The sequence below is a fragment of the Ovis canadensis genome, chromosome 13 (genome assembly GCF_042477335.2).
Source record: "Ovis canadensis isolate MfBH-ARS-UI-01 breed Bighorn chromosome 13, ARS-UI_OviCan_v2, whole genome shotgun sequence".
NCBI lineage: Eukaryota > Metazoa > Chordata > Mammalia > Artiodactyla > Bovidae > Ovis > Ovis canadensis.
This window is the reverse complement of record NC_091257.1, coordinates 32,094,241-32,114,401: the sequence shown is the minus strand read 5'-3', so window position 1 is coordinate 32,114,401 and position 20,161 is coordinate 32,094,241. Positions and strand designations below refer to the sequence as shown.

General features: G+C 47.6%; 1 protein-coding gene across 1 annotated transcript in view; it reads left to right on the top strand.

Annotated features, from left to right (window-relative positions):
* Nucleotides 1–19,891, top strand: part of CCDC3 (coiled-coil domain containing 3) — an 89,006-nt gene extending 69,115 nt beyond the window's left edge. The window contains exon 3 of the mRNA XM_069547367.1: nucleotides 18,075–19,891. Within this exon, the coding sequence (XP_069403468.1) occupies nucleotides 18,075–18,350 (276 nt within the window). The 3' untranslated portion in view covers nucleotides 18,351–19,891. The remainder of the gene's footprint in view (nucleotides 1–18,074) is intronic.
* The last annotated feature ends 270 nt before the right edge of the window (nucleotides 19,892–20,161 follow it).

Genomic DNA, 20,161 nt, shown 5'->3' with positions numbered 1-20,161 from the left:
TTCCTTCTCCTTCTTGCCTCCTACATAAGCTTTGGGCTTTAACAGCCCCGGTTAGAACACCTCCTAAGCACAGTGGTCTCTGCTCTAGACATCACATGATGGATGGATGGATGGATGGATGGATGGATGGATGGATGGATGGATGGATTGATTGGAGGGCTTCTTGAGATGCAGAGTCAGACCACAAGGGGTCTTGAAAAGTGTAATGTGAGAATACTCTCAGATGGAGAGGACTTAAAGAAGGCTTGAACTTGTGTAGCATTGATACAAACCTTTGGCATGTTACCTTGGAGAAGGGGGAAGGGCTTTATTCTGTGCGACTCCAGAAGGGAGAGTTGAAAGTGTTTGTGTCATATTCTGCTGCAAGGCGCATAGGTTTTCTTGCCTTTGTGGTGGGTAGCTGTGCTGGAAAATCAAGTGAGCTGGATGTCAGGCATATTCTTCCCTGGAGGCCACTTATCAGAGGCATTTGCCTTTACTGGGCAAGAGGTTGCCTGCAGGAGCTCGAAACATATGATTGAGTGGGGCTGAGTTTTGAAATTACTCTTGATTCATAGTGGGCCCTCAAGGACTTTAAAGAGGAGAAAGGCCATCTGGATGACTTTTTGACTAGGGTTGGTCACCTATTTTGCCAAACATTTGACAAGCATAAGCCAAGTGAAGAGGATACCCTCATTTGGTGACCTTAACAGCCCTCCCACTAGCAGGATTTCTTGGCATTTCAAGGTGTCTCTACAGGCCTTGCTGCTCACTCTTTCTGGAAACTCTTTTGCACTTCCCTGCTTCCTGATGGAGACCCACTGCTCTGACCAAGGTCTCTTGCTCCCCAGATGGGTTCTCCTGGGACCCTGTGTTTCATTCAGACCATCTCTGCTCACCAAACCTACCTTCACCCATGAATGGTATGGGTGGCTCCCTCTCCTTCAGCACACAGAAGCTTCTAGAACTTCAGACTTACTGCATCCTCTCCCCCTGTGCTCAGTGATACCCAGGAGCTGTTCATCATGTCACATCCGGTCCCCACCTTGGGGAACTGCAAGTCTCCCTTGAAAATCTCCAACTCCTCTTTGTCTGTTCCTTCCTGCTCTTCTCCATGGTCCCCCACACTCAGGAGACCCACACTGACCACATATTTTTGGGAGCCTCACACGGATACACATATGCACAAACAGCATGGTAGAAAAGCAGAAGCTGTAGCCGGCATCCCCCAGTTTAAAAGCTGTGTCCCTGCAGTGACACTCAGGGGGAGAAGTCAGGGAGTTGAGAGGTCCACACAGAGGCACAGCGGGTTAAGAGCGGGAAAATGGATCTTACCCCAGGCCCCTGTGGAGATCATACTTGGCCGTTCCACTTCACCTGTTCTCAGAACATCAGGGTTTAGATATTGTTAGGCTGAGTAAAACATGACAGGTTTCGCTGCCATGGCAACAGTTATAAATTGTTTTGGCAACGAATTTTCACTTCGGAAGGCATTCTAGGATTTCTGCTTCAACCCACAGGCATCGCATTTCCTGAAACAGAGCAGAAGAACCTAATGAGCTCATTGGTGCTCGAAAGTCTGCAGCCTAATGCAGTGCTTTCTGTGTCTTAAATCACACTCTATAGTGAGGTGGTTTCAAGACAGAGTAGGAAATAGGGAATAGCTCTTTGCCCTACAGTTTTCTGAGAGATGGGGAAGGGCTCTAAAAACTCAGAGCTTCGCCTGGAAATGTGCATAGCTTAGAAGCTATTAACACCAGATGCCTCAAGCAGGAATTGAGGTGATGAGAATTCTGCCTCTTCTGAGACCTGTCTCCTTCAGGGTACAGAATTGAACGCACGGATGAATCTCAGGCCAGACCTAGTGTGTCGCCAATCTATCACAGAGAGAAAACTCTTCTTTCCCTTGGTTTCACTGCAGAGGGCAGCCATTCTGCCGGGATGTGTGCATTGCTGGGTTCAGGTTCCTTACCTACATTTGCAAAGATCCACATGGAGAGGAGGTTGTATCCACAGGCTGTATGCTTAGAGAAGTGTCATCAACTTGCAAAGCTTGGTAGACTGATGTTTACTGAATACTAGAAGAGTTCCAGGCATGGAGCAGGGGTGCTGAGTGATGGAGACCAGGAGGCAGACACACGTGTTGCCTTCAAAGTTGCATCATCAAGCATGGAGGTGAAGACAAGTATGTACACGACCATGATGTATCTCTAGGGTGGACCCATCTTTGAACTATATAAGGTTTCATGAAGTTGGTTTTAATTCTTGCCTCTGCAAGAGGAATGCAAAAAGGGAGGTTCCAAGCACCATGGGAGGCCAAGGAGGGTAGATTCCATGCAGTCGAGGGATAGGAAAGGCTTTGTGAAGGTGGCATCAGAGTCTGGCCTGAGAGAGGGTGGCCTGAGACAGGCCAGGTAAAGAAATAATCAATAATAGAGAGTCTAGGAGTGATGGTTGGAGTTTGTTCAGGGAACAGTGAGACTAGTTCAGGGTGCCTGTAATTTAGTGCTTCATGATGACAAGTCAGCACACTAAATGAGGACCACCTCCTGGTGGGCTCTGGTTGCCTTTGAAGGTTTCTGGGCAGAGAAGTGATGTAATCCAAGTGTCCTGGCATGTACTTCCCAAGCAGAGGAACAATCAGATTACTCTCTCTTCTAGGAGATTAAAGGTACAGACAGGCCCGGGGGATGTCTGTGGAAGCCCATTCCAGTCTGGTTTGTCTACTCAGTTTTTTTCCTGTGTTTAAGACTTTCAAAGCTTACAGATGGTCTCTTCCCCCTGCACAGTGACTTTTAGAAATAAGTGATTTATTCTTCACATCTAAAAGGGATTGTCTTTCTTCTCTCACTCACAAAGGGGAAGGGAAGGAAGGGATGTCTTGTATCTGTGGATTGAACATTTGGTAAGCATCAGGACAAGAGTGTGTTTTCTGAGCCCAGGAGGCTCTGGGCTCCCCCTCCAGGCTGTAAACTGGCATTTAGGGAACCATCTCTTTCTGTACATTCCCTGCTTGAGAGGAGACATCTCTTTTTAAGCGGGCATTTTTTTTCTGCCAGACTCAGCCAAGAGAAGATGTTAGAAACAGAGGCTCCTTGGTGTTCAGACAATGGAGGGCCAGGCTCTCTCTTTCTACCACGTGGTGGGATAATACAAACTTTCTGGATTCCAGTCGATGGCAGAGAGTGAGGAGCGGGTGGACGGGGGTGTGGTGGGAAAAGGAAGTGAGGACAAGAGAAGGAGTGTGGTAGAGACAGAGGGTGCTGGGGTAGTTAGCGGTGGGAGCTGGCACCATCCCATGGAAGGAGAGTGTTGGCATCTAACAGAGCTTTCTTGCTGCCATGCCCTTGACACGACTCTTCTTCAGTCCTCACATCCACCCTGGCAGTTAGATATGGGGCCTATTTTGTAGAAGAGTGTGTGGGCTCCTTGAGGTTTGGCCACCTGCCCAGGACCACCTGGCTGCCCAAGGAGGGTGGGATTGTAACCTTTTTCTGAAGCATCTCCTGACAAGGAGAAGCCTGGAGAGCAAAGGGGTGGATCCTGGGCTGTCCAAGCAACAGATCCTGAGGCTTCTGGGCAGGGAGGTCCAGCCTGAGTCTGTAAGGAGCCCCAGAGGCTATCAGAGTGGGCCCCCTCGAGAGCCTGTGCCACGTGGGTAGTTGTAGTGCAGGCTTCATCCCGCAGCATGGTGCCTCTGCAGAAAGCGATCACCACCTGGAGAAGTGGAGGCCAGTGTGTGAGGGCAGCAGGGGAACAGATGTTGGGAAAGGTAGGGTGGGGTGGAAACCCTTAGGGAGCCCAGAGGTGAGGCCTGGAGATGGATGACCATCAGTGCACTTGATGCTGTGGAGCTGTGCACATAAACTTGGCTCTGTGAAGGTGCATTTTGTGTTCTGTGTATGTTGTCATTGTTCAGTTGCTAAGTCGTGTCTGACTCTTTCTGACCCTACGGATCATAGCCCACCAGGCTCTTCTGTCCATGGGGTTCTCCGGGCAAGAATACTGGAGTGGGTTGCCTTGCCCCCCTCCAGGGGATCTTCCCAACCCTTCTGCATTGCAGGTGGATTCTTTATCACTGAGCCACCAGGGAGGCCCTCTGTGTACATTACCACAATTTAAAAAATTATTTGAAATAAAGAATAAGGCCTGGCTTTTCCCCTGATCAGTCAAGTCTATCAGTGGGCAGGGCTTCCTGCCTTCCAGCTCTATCAGAGGGTGAATGTGGGGCTGGCTGCCCTCTCTGGGCTGACCTCACAGCAGACATGCACCCCCAGCCCTGGGGACAGGATCCCAGCACAAAGGCAGCTCTGGCCACAGAGGATGTGTAAAGTTTATGCATCAAAAGGTCACCTTCTCAGGGACTAGAGTGGAATTTGATGTTCATTAACTGTGAGATTTTAAAAGCCACGCTGACGTCCTTCTTCACTAAAGTTGCTTTCTTAATTCATTTTAAATTGAATATCCAGACTGACTGCTTGCTAGTGGGATTAGGAACAGGGAGGAGGAGGTAGGCACCTGGATTGCTGGTCTTCAGTTTTCTTCTTTGGTAACTGAAACCACGGTGTCACCAGCAAATGTCATCATGTGTAGTTTGCCCAATTTTGGGGGGGGGGTGGGTGGTGGGGCAATAGGGGGAGTAGTTGGAAGGTGGTGGTTCAGGGAAAATGGCCTTATGTGTGAGGCTGAGGGTCAGGGAAGGCCAGAGAGGAAAGCCAGGCCCGAGGAAACCTCTTGAGCTATTGGTTTGCAAATGAAATCTTCTTTGAAGAGCTCTGTTACAGAGCTTAAGAGCAAAGGGCTTGAAGAGACAAGAGTGTGGGCTTTAGGCAAGTTGCTTCCACAGTCTGAGCTTCTTTTTCTGGTCTCTAAAATGGGACAAATAGTGCAACCTACCTTGGGGGTCAAATGTCAGAATTTAATGAGAGAACACATCCAAAGCAGGTGGCAGTATGGTGCCTGGCACGCGGATGCTGGGCCGGCCAGTTCAGCCCAGGTGCTCAGCCGTGTCCGACTCTCTGCGACCCCATAAATCGCAGCACGCCAGGCCTCCCGGAGTTCACTCAGACTCATGTCCATCGAGTCTGTGATGCCATCCAGCCATCTCATCCTCTGTCGTCCCCTTCTCCTCCTGCCCCCAATCCCTCCCAGCATCAGAGTCTTTTCCAATGAGTCAACTCTTCACATGAAGTGGCCAAAGTACTGGAGCTTCAGCTTTAGCATCATTCCTTCCAAAGAATACCCAGGGCTGATCTCCTTCAGAATGGACTGGCTGGATCTCCTTGCAGTCCAAAGGACCCTCAAGAGTCTTTTCCAACACCACAGTTCAAAAGCTTCGATTCTTCGGCGCTCAGCTTTCTTCACAGTCCAACTCTCACATCCATACATGACCACTGGAAAAACCATAGCCTTGACTAGACGGACCTTTATTGGGAAAGCAATGTCTCTGCTTTTGAATAGGCTATCTAGGTTGGTCATAACTTTTCTTCCAAGGAGTAAGCGTCTTTGAATTTCATGGCTGCAATCACCGTCTGCAGTGATTTTGGAGCCCCAAAAATAAAGTCTGACACTATTTCCACTGTTTCCCCATCTATTTCCCATGAAGTGATAAAGGGTGGTTATTGTTCTGTTTGCAACACCAAAATCTAGAGACCAGTAAGTCCCAAGTGTGGGGATCTTGGGACATGGGTATGTAACAGTGCCTCTGAAGCCGTGAGCTAGTTCTGACAGGTTCTATCCTATGTCCCCAGTCGGTCACATGTTTGGCAACAGCTCCTTCATGACAGGGGTTGGAAAGTGTCATCCATGCCCTGGCTGCTGGTCTGACCCTGATCAAGCTCCTCCTGATCAAGCTTTCCAGAGCATGGCTTTTTTTTTTTTACCTGAAATGGCAACTGCAGCATCTCTGTGAGTCCTGTGGGGCCAGGACTCGGTCACAGCACATCCCTGGGAGGCTGATGCCCCGGGTGCGCCATAGGGCTAAGTATTGCTGACCACCTGTGCACCCAAGAGCTGACCATCACTTTGTAGAGTGTATGCCTTTAAAATCATGTACTGATTTCTCATTCTACGAGTGAAACATACATGAATAGAGTATTTGAATACTACAGGTAAAAACACTTTTACACTCTTGAGTCCCAGGACCCTCCCTGGAGATGAACTTCCAAACCTCTGACAGGGTTTCACAAGCATGTATGTGGACTCTGATGAAAACAAGTTTTGTGAGTTTTTTATATGTGTGTGGTATAAATGATATCATAATATATGAATGGGTCTGCAACCAGGGAGGGTGGTTCCTACTTGACAATATATGTTGGAGACTTTTATCCGTTTAATTGTGCATTGCATTTCATCAGGTGGGCAGGCTCTAGTTTATTTAGCCCTTCCCTTACTGAGGGGCATGAAAGTTGTTCCTATTTTGTCAGTCTTATAAACAATTCTGTGACCATCCTTCCTTATCCCCATTAGGAACATCTGTGCATATTTTTCCAGATGGGTAGACTGTATGGATCATAATAAACTGTGGAAAATTCTGAAAGAGATGGGAATACCAGACCATCTGACTTGTCTCTTGAGAAACCTATATGCAGGTCAGGAAGCAACAGTTAGAACTGGACATGGAACAACAGACTGGTTCCAAATAGGAAAAGGAGTACGTCAAGGCTGTACACTGTCACCCTGCTTATTTAACTTATATGCAGAGTACATCATGAGAAACGCTGGGCTGGAAGAAGCACAAGCTGGAATCAAGATTGCTGGGAGAAATATCAATAACCTCAGATATGCAGATGACACCACCCTTATGGCAGAAAGTGAAGAGGAACTAAAAAGCCTCTTGATGAAAGTGAAAAAGGAGAGTGAAAAAGTTGGCTTAAAGCTCAACATTCAGAAAACGAAGATCATGGCATCTGGTCCCATCACTTCATGGGAAATAGATGGGGAAACAGTGGAAATAGTGTCAGACTTTATTTTTTTGGGCTCCAAAATCACTGCAGATGGTGATTGCAGCCATGAAATTAAAAGACGCTTACTCCTTGGAAGGAAAGTTAAGACCAACCTAGATAGCATATTGAAAAGCAGCGACATTACTTTGCCAACAAAGGTCCATCTAGTCAAGGCTATGGTTTTTCCAGTGGTCATGTATGGATGTGAGAGTTGGACTGTGAAGAAAGCTGAGCACTGAAGAATTGATGCTTTTGAAGTGTGGTGTTGGAGAAGACTCTTGAGAGTCCCTTGGACTGCAAGGAGATCCAACCAGTCCATTCTAAAGGAGATCAGTCCTGGGTGTTCTTTGGAAGGAATGATGCTAAAGCTGAAACTCCAGTACTTTGGCCACCTCATGCGAAGAGTTGACTCATTGGAAAAGACTCTGATGCTGGGAGGGATTGGGGGCAGGAGGAGAAGGGGACGATAGAGGATGAGATGGCTGGATGGCATCACTGACTCGATGGACGTGAGTCTGAGTGAACTCCAGGTGTTGGTGATGGACAGGGAGGCCTGGCGTGCTGCGATTCATGGGGTCGCAAAGAGTTGGACACAACTGAGCGACTGAACTGAATGAGAAGAAGGGAACATACAGCTTTTATAGGTTAAATCCAGAATGAAACATAAACTTTCATGGCTTTATTCCCTGAATAGGAATAAGACAGTGTTGAATCAAGGGTTTATTTAGGAAAAAACAATGGGCAGGAAGACGGATCAGAAAAGCATATACTCTGAAGCAATTTTTAAAGTTAGATAATAATGGTTAGTCGTTTTTGATCTATTCAAAATATGTTTAGAGCTGTATGGGTTCATAGTATGTTTTAAGATCCGTATAGAATCCTTCTGGATTTAAAAAGTTTGGCCAAGAAATTTTTGAAAAGGAAGATCATATCTTGTAATATACTTTTAATACAAAAGCCCCATGAGATTGGTGTACTATCCCATAGCTGAACAGGACAAAGTTGGTCCAATCAGATCTTAGTGTCTAAGTCAGAATCCTGAGGAAGGAGGTACTACAATCTATGGGAAAGGGAGGAGTAGTTTTTAAAAAATATTTACCAGGCTGCACTGGGTCTTAGTTGTGGCATGCAGGATCCTTAGCTGCAGCATGTGGTATCTAGTTCCCTGACCAGGGATTGAACCTGGGCTCCTCTGCACAGGGAGCGTGGAGTCTTAGCTACTGAACCACCAGGGAAGTCCTCAGGGAAGGGTATTTAATAAAATGTGGGAGGATCATTAATTTGCTATTTGAAAAAAAAATGTATTTATGTACTCACATCATACCATATACCCAAATAGATTCTAGGTAAATTTTTAAAGGAATATGAAAAAGTAAACCTTTAATCAGTATAATACTTTTGGAAAACAACTTAGCAACACAGAGCAAAATTCTTAGAAATGTGCTGTGCTTCCAGTCTAATTACCTAATAATTCCACTTTCAAGTTCAACCCTAAAGAAATAACCCCAATAAAGAAAAATGTGGTGTTTTATTTTCTTGAACATTATTTACAATAGCACAATGTATAAAAACAGCCTGTGTGCCCAACCAAAGGAAGGTGTCTAAATAAATTAAAGAGTAATCTTACAATGAAATAGGTTCAGCCATCAGAATAATGGAACTCTCAGACTGTAAGGCTTTTATGAAATGAAAGCTTGAGAAAGCCAAATTCAAAATTGAAAATACAGGGTAATTTATAACCGGGTTAAAAAAAATCACACCAGTAAAAGAAGTCACTTTTAGCGGTGACTTTTTTTTTTTCTTCTGTTTTTATTAGTTTCCAATTTTTAAAATACTTAGCATGTAATAGTATTCATTATTTCAGTCAATACTCTTTTGTGCACTTACTGTATGGCAGGCACTGTATTAGGCATTAGGGGGTAATAGTTAAAAGTGAGAGACAGAGCCCCTGTTTCATAGTTGGTGGAAGAAAGAGATTAACCATTATTTAGCCAACTGCTTATGCTACTAGGGATACGAGCAGGGTGCCAGTAGTCATTAGGAGAGGTTACTTACAGGGTGGCAAGGAAAGACATCTGAGAAGGTGCCACAGGAACCAGAAGGATGAGAAGTAACCTGCTATCCAGTCATGGAACAGCATTTCAGGAAGATGGAAGAGCAAATTGTTAAAGAAGTGGCTAGGAATAACTTCGGCTCTTTGTATAATGGGACAATAATTAGGCATATTAAAATTTTTCTCCTCACAGCTAACATTTCTTTTTCATTTGTCATAGAGTCTGGCCATAACCATGCAGAGTGGGTAGGATTCTATAATGCCTTTCACATGTAAAATGTGCCCTGGCCATGTTATTGAAACTTTCAAGTTTGCAAGGATTTGTGCCACATACCAAGCTAGAAGGATAGCCCTTGAAGGCTGGCAGAGACACATCACTGTGCTTGAGTATCTGTTTGTCATCTATGGTTTAAGGATTTTCCAGTAATATTTTTACCTATTAAAATACTGATGCTGGGACATGAGGTTAGAGACTGGGCCTGTATGTAATTATAATGGTCAGTATCTAGTGGATGCTTCCCACATGCCTCCATGCAGTCTCACCATTATCTGAATCTCCACTTTCTGAAAGCAGAAACAGCCACGCAGCCTGAGCCAGATTTGAAGCTGACTCTCACTGAATCCCATCCCCAGTTCTGCCCCTTTAAGGACAGGCGGCTCCCAGGCTATCTGTCTTGGTTCAGTAGCAGAAAAGCCTGTATCTGGGTTTGATAAATTCTCCGGAGCAAACAGACCCTGGGCTGAGTCAGGCCCTGGATGTGGCATGTGGACAAGTCATCAGTCTCTGGGAAGTAAACAGGAGTGCGCTCACAGCTTATAAATCTCTGTCACATTCCCCAGTTGGGCTGGGCGGGTGGCGGGAACCCTTTGGGTTTTTTAGCCAGTACTGATGATGCCAGGAAAACACACCAGGCATCGGGAGGAAAAGTAGAGCCTGGTCCTTAACTGCCCTTTCCTTCTAGAAGAAGGGCTGGACACTGAATGCTCAAAACCTGCGTGTGTGAAAGGCCCCAGGGAGATGAGCCTCAATCCAAGATGGGTCAGGACGATGGTGCCTTTGGAGGGAGAGCAGGACAGAGCAGGCAGCTTGCTGGGGCTAGTTTCTGCTCTCAGTTTTCCCCATCCCTGGTGGATCCTGGTGGTCCATGGTCCAGCCTTCCCACTCTCAGCAGCCTCACCCAGACGTCCTGAGATCAGAGGGGCTGCCTTTGGGTCATCTACGACCGAGTTCAGAGGTCCACAGGGCAAGGTGGAAGCTTCAACTTGGCATGCTGTTTCCTTGGGCAACAGCAGTGACCCAAGGCCTGGAGCTTAAGGAGCTAATCAGTGGCTGTGGCAGGAATGCACTTGGCCCCCATCCCCAGTAGCAGCACGTCTGTCAACTGCTGGGTTCTAGGGGAGGTGCCTACACCAGCAGGCCTTGTCCTTCTTCCTCTCTCACAGCCCGAGATGCCGGGGAGGCGGAGCACGTACATCAGAAGGCCAGCGGCCGGATCTTTAAATAAACCTTGAGATCCCAGTGACCAGGAACGGCACCCATGCCCCCAAAGAGAATCCCTGCTTTGGCAAGTCAACCATGGGTCTGTTTTCCTCACACTGTTTTCATGGGAGAGAACCCCAGCCATGGCCAATGAGAGCCTGAAATGCCCACAGAGGCTTTGACCAAACATTCAGAGGCACGGGACCTGGGAAGATGTCTTTGAGGCTGTGACCGAGGTTGAGGGAGGACCATGACTCACTACAGTCACTGACTCATTGGTGGCAGAACTGGGACTAGATGGTGGTGCCCCTGTTTCTACCGTGATGCCAATGTCTGGAGTGAGTTTCTGGAACCTAAACGATCGCACTCTTCTTCCTGCTTTCCCTGGATCTTTTCTTCCTTACACCATGGAAGGTGCTCAGAACTGAAGGAGAGCTGCTAGCTGCCTTCTCACCCTGGGATCTGTGATTTCAGTTTTACCTCCCTTGATAGGTCCAGAAAAGCCTCAGGGGTTGGAATCAGTGTTCTGTGACCTCGTGCTTCCCAGTCATCCCTCCATCACAGTGGAAAATGATGTTTGCGGAGCTCCTTGGAGAGATACAGATTCCCCCACAAGAAGCTGAGAACCTAGACTGGAATGCCGCAGAACGAGACAAGTTCAGTTCCCATCGGTGAGGTCCATGTGCATGTAATTGAGTGGGTAGTATTTCCTGGTTCACAGCTGAGTGGACTAGCTAGGGGGTCTGGCCTCCTCCAGGCCTAAAGAGATGGGAAACCCTCACCCTTGAAATTGGTTGTTGTTGCCTGTGGGAGGGTTCTGCCACAGCCAAGAGAGACGGTGTAGTTATAGCGGTTGAGTTAATACGAGACCAGTGAGTACGGTTAATAGGTTAATGTGTATCACATCAAAGAGGGACACATAATATGCAGAATTTCTGAAATCTATGTGACCAAAAAAAAAAAACCACCTCCATTTGTCCCCATGTGAGCATCTGATGAGCATTGTGTGGACTTCACTTTGGCAGTGCTTTCTAAGTGCATTAATTGGGAGATCTGACTTTATTTCTCTGTAACTGAACTGGTAAACTCCCCTCTCTGTGGTGGCAGGGAATGGACCCAAAGCAGTGCCATCTTTCCTAGTTTTAACTGTGGTCAATTCAGGAGCTGAGCACTGGCCTTTTAAGACTTTGTCCGCTTCTTCCACCATTTCTGGAGTCTTTCTGAAATGTGCGCCATCTCCCAAATTTACCTGGGTTCCTATAACCTAGCATCTCCCATTTGAAATTCAGTCTTTTTCTCATCTCCATCATGTCCTGCAACTCTTGTGGGTTTGGTATGGGATGTCCAAGACAACCTAGTCAGCTGGGCCTGGGTGGGAATCAGAAAAGAAAATGCGTGAACTTCAGGGACCCTTAAAGCCAGTTCCTGATCTTACTGCAACAGGGAGTCAGATGGACTTGGGACAGGACTTCACAAGGGCCACATGGAACCCAGTACCCACTTTCCAAAGGTTGTTCCTGCTTCTCTGTTCATTGTCCACTTTTAAATCACTGAACTTGATTCTGTTTCAACCTGCATCGCTTCATTCATTAAGGGCTGTACTCCATGCCAGGTGCTAGATACAAAAATGAAAAGATGGAGCCCTTGCACTTGAGTGGCTTTGACTGTCCAGCAGAGAGTCAGACTCACAGTGTGATGAACTTGACAATGGAACTGGGGAAAGATGACATGGCTCTTTCTGGAGAAATCAGGGAAGGCTTCACAGAGGAGGTGACCCTGAACCCTTGGAGAATAAGAACTGTCTCAGGGTTTGTGGGGTAGTTAGTGGAGGTTTCCTAAGCAGGAGTGCAGAGGCATAGATAACTTGAGGGATAATTGAAGGAGCCCCGTGTGGAGGAGTAGATCAATCAGGAAAGTTCGGGATGAGTAACAGTCATAAAGATTCATATGCTGTGGTTACTGTATGTCAGGTGCTATGTCAAATGCTTTACATCTATTATCCTATTTTACTTTTAAAATATTTGGCTTCGCCAGGTCTTAGTTGTGGATTTGGGATCTAGTTCCCTGACCAGGGATCAAACCTGGCCCCCCAACCTCTGCACTGGGCGCATAGAGTCTTAGCCACTGGGCCACCAAGGAAGTTCCTATTAACCTTTCACCTTCAAAGATGTCACTGTTCCTGTTGTATGAATGAGGAGGGGGAGGTGCTGCAGCAGCTGCGTTGACGCCGCCGAGGCCCCACAGTCAGATGGGGCAGCCAGGATGCTGTCCCGGTGCTGCTTGGTTCTGAAGCCCGGGATGCCGGATCCTGCGGCGTGTCTGGGGCGGGGGAGCCCTGGAGCCAGTGCCGCCCGTGGGAAGAGCACCCCCCCTCCAGCTCTGCCCCCGCCTCTGCTCGCTGTCCTCCAAGCAGCCTGTCTGGGAGTGTGCTCTGCCTTCTGCTGGGCTCCTGGCACAGGGGGATGATGGCATTTGACTTGGGGTGGAGCACAGGACCGGGTGCCAAGTCAGAGTCATGGGAACCTCGGGTTGCTTCTCCAGAGAGTCCGCAGTAGAACTGCCCTGTGGTCACTCCAGCTTGGGAGTTTTCTCGGTAGTGCTGGGTATCATCCAAATTACTACTGTCGAGTCCTTTAGGAAGCCGTTTTGCTTTGACTTGGCTCCGCACCTCCCCTCCTTGCCCCACTCTAAGAGGTTTAAAAACAATGGTAGAATGGAGAGACAGGGCCTGAGAGAACTGGAGGGAACTCGGGTTGAAGCCTGGTGGGCTCGCCATCAACACCCCCAGGAGTTCCCTGCTTCACCCAGAAAAAGGAGGCATCTTGGCCTCTGGCCTTGACTGGGTCAGAAGACACGAGGCAGTGTAAGCTTTGCGGAACTGACAAATCATGTGACCAGTGACCCACTTCAGAGCGCCTCTCGCCCTGAGAGTGGATGCTCCTGGGCAATGTGGGGTAGGTTCCAGAAAGCTTATCTTTCCAGTGTCCCTGGGGAATCACTTTAGAAACAGTGTGTTAACCATTTTGGAGAGAGCTGTTTTGTGAACGTCCATCTGGGGGTGTGAAACCAGCAGCAGTCTGTTGAGAGAATCCCTGAGAACTTGAGCTGGCTGCCCAAAGTAGTGCTCGCACTTTGGTGTTTGAAAGTGGTGTGAAAAGGATGGGGGGTGGGCAGTGAGGGTCTTGGCAGACTCTGGGACCCGATGCTATTTTCATCCTTTGCACTCCTCCACACTCCTTGTCTGTTTTCCCTCCAAATGCATCCAGTTGTCAACTGTTACCTTTGCATCTTGGTTTGCCTTGAGCTCCTCTCAAGACGAGGGTTCCAGAATTTTCTCCTATAAGGGCCAGGTACAATTTTAGGCTTTTTGGATTACACGGTCTGTGTTGTAACTCCTCATCTCTGCCACTGTAGCAGGAACGGAACCACAGACTGGGTGTAAACAAAAGACTGTGGCAGTGTGTTCCAATAAAACTTTATTCACAAAAATGGGTGGTGGGCCACACTGGGTCCATGAGCCAGTCTGTTGACCTCTGTTCTCGTTTTTAATTTCCTCCTTTTTCCCTCTGTTTTGAATCTTAAGAATGGAAGTGAAGTATGAAAAAGGCAAGTTGCTGATCAGTGTTACCATTTTGGGACTTGCCTAATTTTAACATTTCAGAAAGTACACTTTGTCTTTATAGGTTAGGTTATTTAAATTGAAAACAGCTGCAAAGGCAAGACTCCTCTCAGTGAGCCTTAGTGTGTCTACTGCCATGAAACAGTAATTTTTAATGTACTGTCTTTTTGTTTATTAGATACAGAGCTTAGTGGCAGAATAATTCAGGAAGAACTTTGCAACATACGGTACCAAGCATGGTGTAATAAATGCTTCTTGCTGAAATGAATAAGCATGTATCTAGAGGTGATTCTCTATTGCATATGGGTTCTGTACATATGCATGTAGGCAGTAACGTGGATACAGTTCCTCACATCTTCCTGCTCCAACTCGGACCCTACCCATGTCAAAGGGAGGCCATGTGCTCAAGAGTGACACACTGAGGAGCTCTAGTCATTCTATCCATCCCCACACACACTTCTAGCTGTTTCTGTGCTACATCTTGGTTCCTCCAGGCCACTGTCAGGGTGGTCTTTAGTGCAGGGAATGACAGGGAAGCCTGGTGTGCTCCTGTCCTTGGGGTCACAGAGAGCTGGACACGACTGAGCGACTAAACAACAAGAATGGGGAAGAGCTGGCCCCTGGGTCTGAGAGATGCCTGTGAAGGGTGTTGTCTCAGGGGTACACTAACATTCTGCCAAGAGCCTGTGCTTTTAATTAATTTATATTGGAGTAGAGTCGCCTTACAATGTTGTATTAGTTCCTGCTGTACAGCAAGTGGATCAGGTATATATGTATACATATATCCACTTTCTTTTGGAGTTCCTTCCCATTTAGGTCAGAGCAGAGTCCCTGTGGTATACAGTTGGTGCTCATTAGTTATCTACAGTATTAATAGTGTATATATGTTGATCCCTATCTCCCAAAGCACCTCTTCTTTTCCTGCTTGGTGTATATACATTGGTTCCCTATTTCTGTTTTGCAAAGAGGAGAATCTATACCATCTTTATAGATTTCACATATATGCATTAATATGACATTTCTCGTGTGTGTGAAGGAAAGAGAGGGAGACAAGGAAGTCACAGCGAGACCTGAGTGTAACTTGGGAACTTTGTGCACTATTCTTTAATTTTTTTTGTATTGGAGGGATAACTGATTTACAAATGTGGATCATAGTTATACAGTGTTTCCCCGCCTGTCTAGGTCATCACAGGTCACCAGGCACTTATAATGTGTCCACAAGTCAGTTTGTTCTGTTTGTATTCCTGCCCTACAAATAGGTTCATCTGTACCTTTGTCTAAATCCCACATATATGCATTAATGATTTTTTATGGCTGAATAATATTCCATTATATATATTTGTAACACATTGTTATCCGTTAAAAAAATGGTCCATTTCTCCCCTTACTCTGGGGGACCACAGATGAATCAGGTAGTTCCTGAGAGCCCAGGCAGAATAATTACATAGGAGGGAGAGATGCAAGTGTCTGTCTGTCCTGTTTTTTCTTTAAAATCCCACTATATAACCCAAGTTGGAGTCTCAGGCAGTGTGGGTTGTGTTTCAAGGCTGAAGAGCTCCACTGTGCTCACAAGGCTGGCAGGAATAGTTGGACAGACAAAACTACATCACAAAGATAGCAATCACGAAACAGACACAAGGAAGAAGTCTTCAGGGTAAAGGGGATGGATGTGCAGGGGTGAGAACCAAGGGAGGAGAGGTCAAGAGAGGAGGGAGAGAAAAGACTAAAACGAAGGACATTGCTGCTTCAACCAACATGCATGTTTCCAGAAAGGGCCAGTGGAGGAGGGAGCAAGCACCCTGTCCACGGCCCACTGAGGTGGTCAAGCCCCGGAACCAGCCACTTGGAGGTTGTCTGTGGGCCCCCAACCTGCAGGTGGGAGTCTCACCCATGCATACACCCACATATAGAAATCTGCCACTCCAGCCTGTTCCCAGCAGGATTTTTCTTGATGAGAATATTGGAAGGACTGAATTTCCATCTACTACACAAGATGAGGCCTGAACCTCTTATAAATCTCTGGTCAGGGAGAGCCCCCTGGACCAGGGTCTGCATGGCGTGAAGAGAGCCTCTCCTGCCACTGCTGGCCAGAGCGGGCCGGTCTCACAGACTGCGAGGGGTGATGCTGGACCTGCTCTCTCAGAGGAGAGGACAGAGAGAGAAGTAGAGAGAGTCCAGGGGAGGGAGAGGGAAGCATTGCCTGAATAAAGGTCCTGAGGCCCCAGGAAGGCAGATTTACCAAACGTGGTGACGCTAAAACGGGGGTTGCAGGTGGCCTCTTTGCTTCCCCATGGGTGACGTGTTCAGTGGGCCCAGGGGTGCCCAGAAGCTCTCCCCAGAAGGGGACACACTGAGCACACAACGTGTGTTAACAACCAGGGTTCTTGGCCTCCTTAATCAATAGAAACTGATCAGAGGCCTGGCGAGAAGTTGGGAGGGAGAACAGACAGCTTCCCTTGCTTCCCGGCTCATGGTGGTTGTGATTTATATTTTCCTCATGATTAGTGATGTCCAGCACCTTCCACATACCAGTTGGCCACCTGTATGTCTTCTTTGGAGAAACATCTGTTGAGGTCTGGTGAAACTCATGGACCATTGCAGTGTCCATAGCCGGGACTGGTGTCTTTTTTAATGCTTCAAGATTAACAAAATGTATTAACATTTTCACTTATACAAATTGCATATGCAGGGACATATTGTTGTGTCCATATTCTGTGGACACAACAGGAGATGGGCAAGAAATCAGAAGGAGGTGGAAATCAGAGATGCATGGGTGGGCAAGATTCCTCCTGGGTCCCCTGGTGGATCATAGTTCTAAAGTCACTTTTGTTCACGGATAGATGCCAATTTTTTTGTTGGGGCAGGGGAGAGGGATGTCTTATGTGGTCACGATGCTAATATCATTCTTCAGCCTTCTTATAACAGTGTTTGTTGTTTTCTCTGTGTGTTTATATATAATACAATTACTATATTATATTTGATATCACATAATTATTATTCTAGATGATATATAATATGTATTTTTGCACGTGGGAGTGTTTCTATCAGATGAAGCCTCAGAATGACTAGATCAAGGCTATATGCAGTTTTCATTTTGATACAGCCAAATTGTCCTTTATAGAAGTTTACTCCCCACCTGCAGTATATGAGAATGCCTATTTCCCCAAATATGGACTCTGATTTTACCAAAGGGTAAAATCAAAATTTCATTTTGTTGAAAGAAATCAATCCATTGTGGATCTACTTTGCATTTACCTTTAAGAGTAGGGTTAAGCTTTTCCTATGTTAAAGAGAGAATCATATATTACCGTTCCTGTAGACCATCCATATTCTCTGTGCATTTTTCTGTTTTAGGTTTTGTTCTTTTGGGTCACTAGAGCTGTCCTTTTTGCTAGAGTGACAAAATTTAGAATTTTTCCCTGTAAGAAACCAAAAGGACTTAGGTAAGAAACAACTCAATTTTTCAAAAGAGGCGCTCACTTGCAGTCCATCCCACAGCAACTAGAAAGATTTCCAGAATGAGGGTATTTGCACCTTGGTGCCAGCAAAGCTCTTTGGTGCAAATATGCTGAAGGCCCTCTGTGGAACAAGTTTCCCTAGGTGATCCTCAAGCTTTGGCTTTCCTGAAAAATGTTCTAGACAGATTTGAACTGACTGTACAGGTGAAAGAGCACAAGGTGAAGACTGACTGCTCCAGCAGGGGAGAGACAGGATACAAATGGATAAGCATGTGAGACAAACCATGGAGCATCTTTTTACAGCAAAATTATCTAGGTACCCAACACAGAAAGCAAAAGCGGGGCTCTGCAGTGTGGTCCACAGTGGGGAAGCAAAAAGGGGGTATGAGGGCTGGCTTTGTTCTGGGGTCAGGCCATTAGTGACAGGAGGCCTGTGCCTCGGGGCTAGCAACCCCAGGAAGCTTACCTGGGGAGGTTTCTGAAACTTACCTGCCTCTCTCTCCCCCTCCCCGCCCCCCAACACCTCGCGTTTCCTCCCCAGCTCATGTGTTCCTCAGTGCAGAAGGCCCTGTTTGAGGAGGAGGACCACGTCAAGAAGCTGCAGCAGAAGGTCGCTACCCTGGAGAAGCGGAACAAGCAGCTGCGGGAGCGGGTGAAGAAGGTCAAGCGGTCCCTGCGGCAGGCGCGGAAGAACGGCCGCCACCTGGAGCTGCTGAACCGCAAGCTGAGCGAGAAGCTGGCAGCAGCGGCGGGCGTGCTCCCGCACATCAACGCGCTGGGCCGCGAGCCCGCGGGTGCCCCCTACCTGCGGGGCTAGCGGGCATGGAGCACCGGCCTCCCCTGGTCCCAGGCGGGGCCCTTTCCAGGGAGTGGAAAGGGAGGCAGGACTGGTACACGCACATAAGTCAAGAACCCTCGTAGATGACGTTTTTACTCTGCATTTGGTAGCGGCTACTGGGTTTACAGGGCAAGTCTCCTGTCTCCTTGGCTGCCCGATTCCTGCCCTCCTGTGTGCCTGGGGCCTGACCCTGGCATCGAGGAGCAGCTGGGAAATGCACTTACTAGGGAAAGAACATTTCAGAATCTCTCTAGGGGCACAAGGACTCAAGGGGTTCGGCCTCCATTTTCAAGGAAAGGCAGTGTGGTCCCAGTTCTGAGTGGCAGGACCACCCTGAGCTTGGAGGAGGGTTAAGAAGCAAGTGGTGGTACCTCCTGGTGTCATTAAGACTTAATGAGCTCATCACAGGTCAGGGAATGGAACTGGTAATTGAGCAGGGTGAATAATACTTGCTGTCCAACAGCAGCTGCTCAGCGTCCCAGAGGACTCCCGTGGGCCACTTTAACCTAAAGGGGAACTGCCTTTATGGGCCTGTCGTGTTTCATCACAGCACATTTCTAAGTTGGAAGAGCCTGAACTTCCACGGCTAAATTCGAACTTACTGTTTGCTCGGTGCTTGGTTCCAACTTCTCCAAATTCGAGGTGAGCTGACCCAACATGCTGTGAACTTCTGTTGTGCAAAGACATTTCTTTACCTACTGGGACCTGGGGATCTTGCCTTGTTGCCGTCTGCACTCTATTCATGAAAGGGCTTATTGCAGACCTCCCGATCTTGGCTTCTTTACACAAATGCTTTCCCCCCACCTGGACTGTCCAGACAGACCCCAGCAGTAGTGCTTGTGTGTTGGTCCACTTCTCACCATGGTAGATTCTGTGTACGATCACTTCACCTTCTTTGGGAAGAAACCTTTAGAGAGAGAGGTATTGCGAATATCTTTTACTTACTTTTTGCAGTGCTAACACTTGAGCCCTTGACTTACCCACATGTGATCAGATTCCAGGTGTGTGATTAAGTAGTCACCCACCCCTTGGTTATCCTCTGCTAACGATCTTATAGACCAACCACTTTCCCTTCCCTGCCCCGTAACCACCCCAGATACAGGAGGGCCTGATAATGCCATCCTCTCCACTGGAAATGCTCAGATTTCCATCCACTGCTTTTAGAAAAATCATGTCCTTCTTGCTCGTGGAGACTGTCTGGGGCATGAGCCTTGTGTCCCTTGGTGGCAGGCAATGGCCTCAGGGGAGAAGTTGGTGCCCTGGTCTGCACAGCAGGGGGACTTCTCAAGGGCTCTTCACAGCCACGCTTCTGCCTGCACGTTATTAGTCGTAGTCTTCACAGTCTGGTACAACAGGAGGTGCATCTTCTGGTTGCTTCTTCCCAGGGACGTTCCATTCTGCAGTTTCACTGCCACCCACGGGTGATTTACAGCCAGCGTCTGGAGCACTGTGGAAGCTGGGTCTCTTCAGATGCGTTATGTTCTGCCTTTTCAATAAAGATGAGCAGTAGTTCAGCCACAGCAGCAAAGTGATGTGTGTTTCTTCTGGAGCAGGGAGACTGCGGGATTTCCAGCATGAGCCTGGAAAGGCCATTTCCGTGCTCTGGGGTGAGCACCTGCGGGTCATACCTGGGAGAAAGGGGGGACTGAGCCCAGTCCACTTTTGCTGTCTCCTGGGTTCCCATCTTCCCACACACCTGCAGATGAGCCGTGTGATCCTGGCCTCACCTCATGAGGGACACGCAGCTTCAATAATCAATGCCTGCAAAAGTGCACTCTGATCCGCACCGA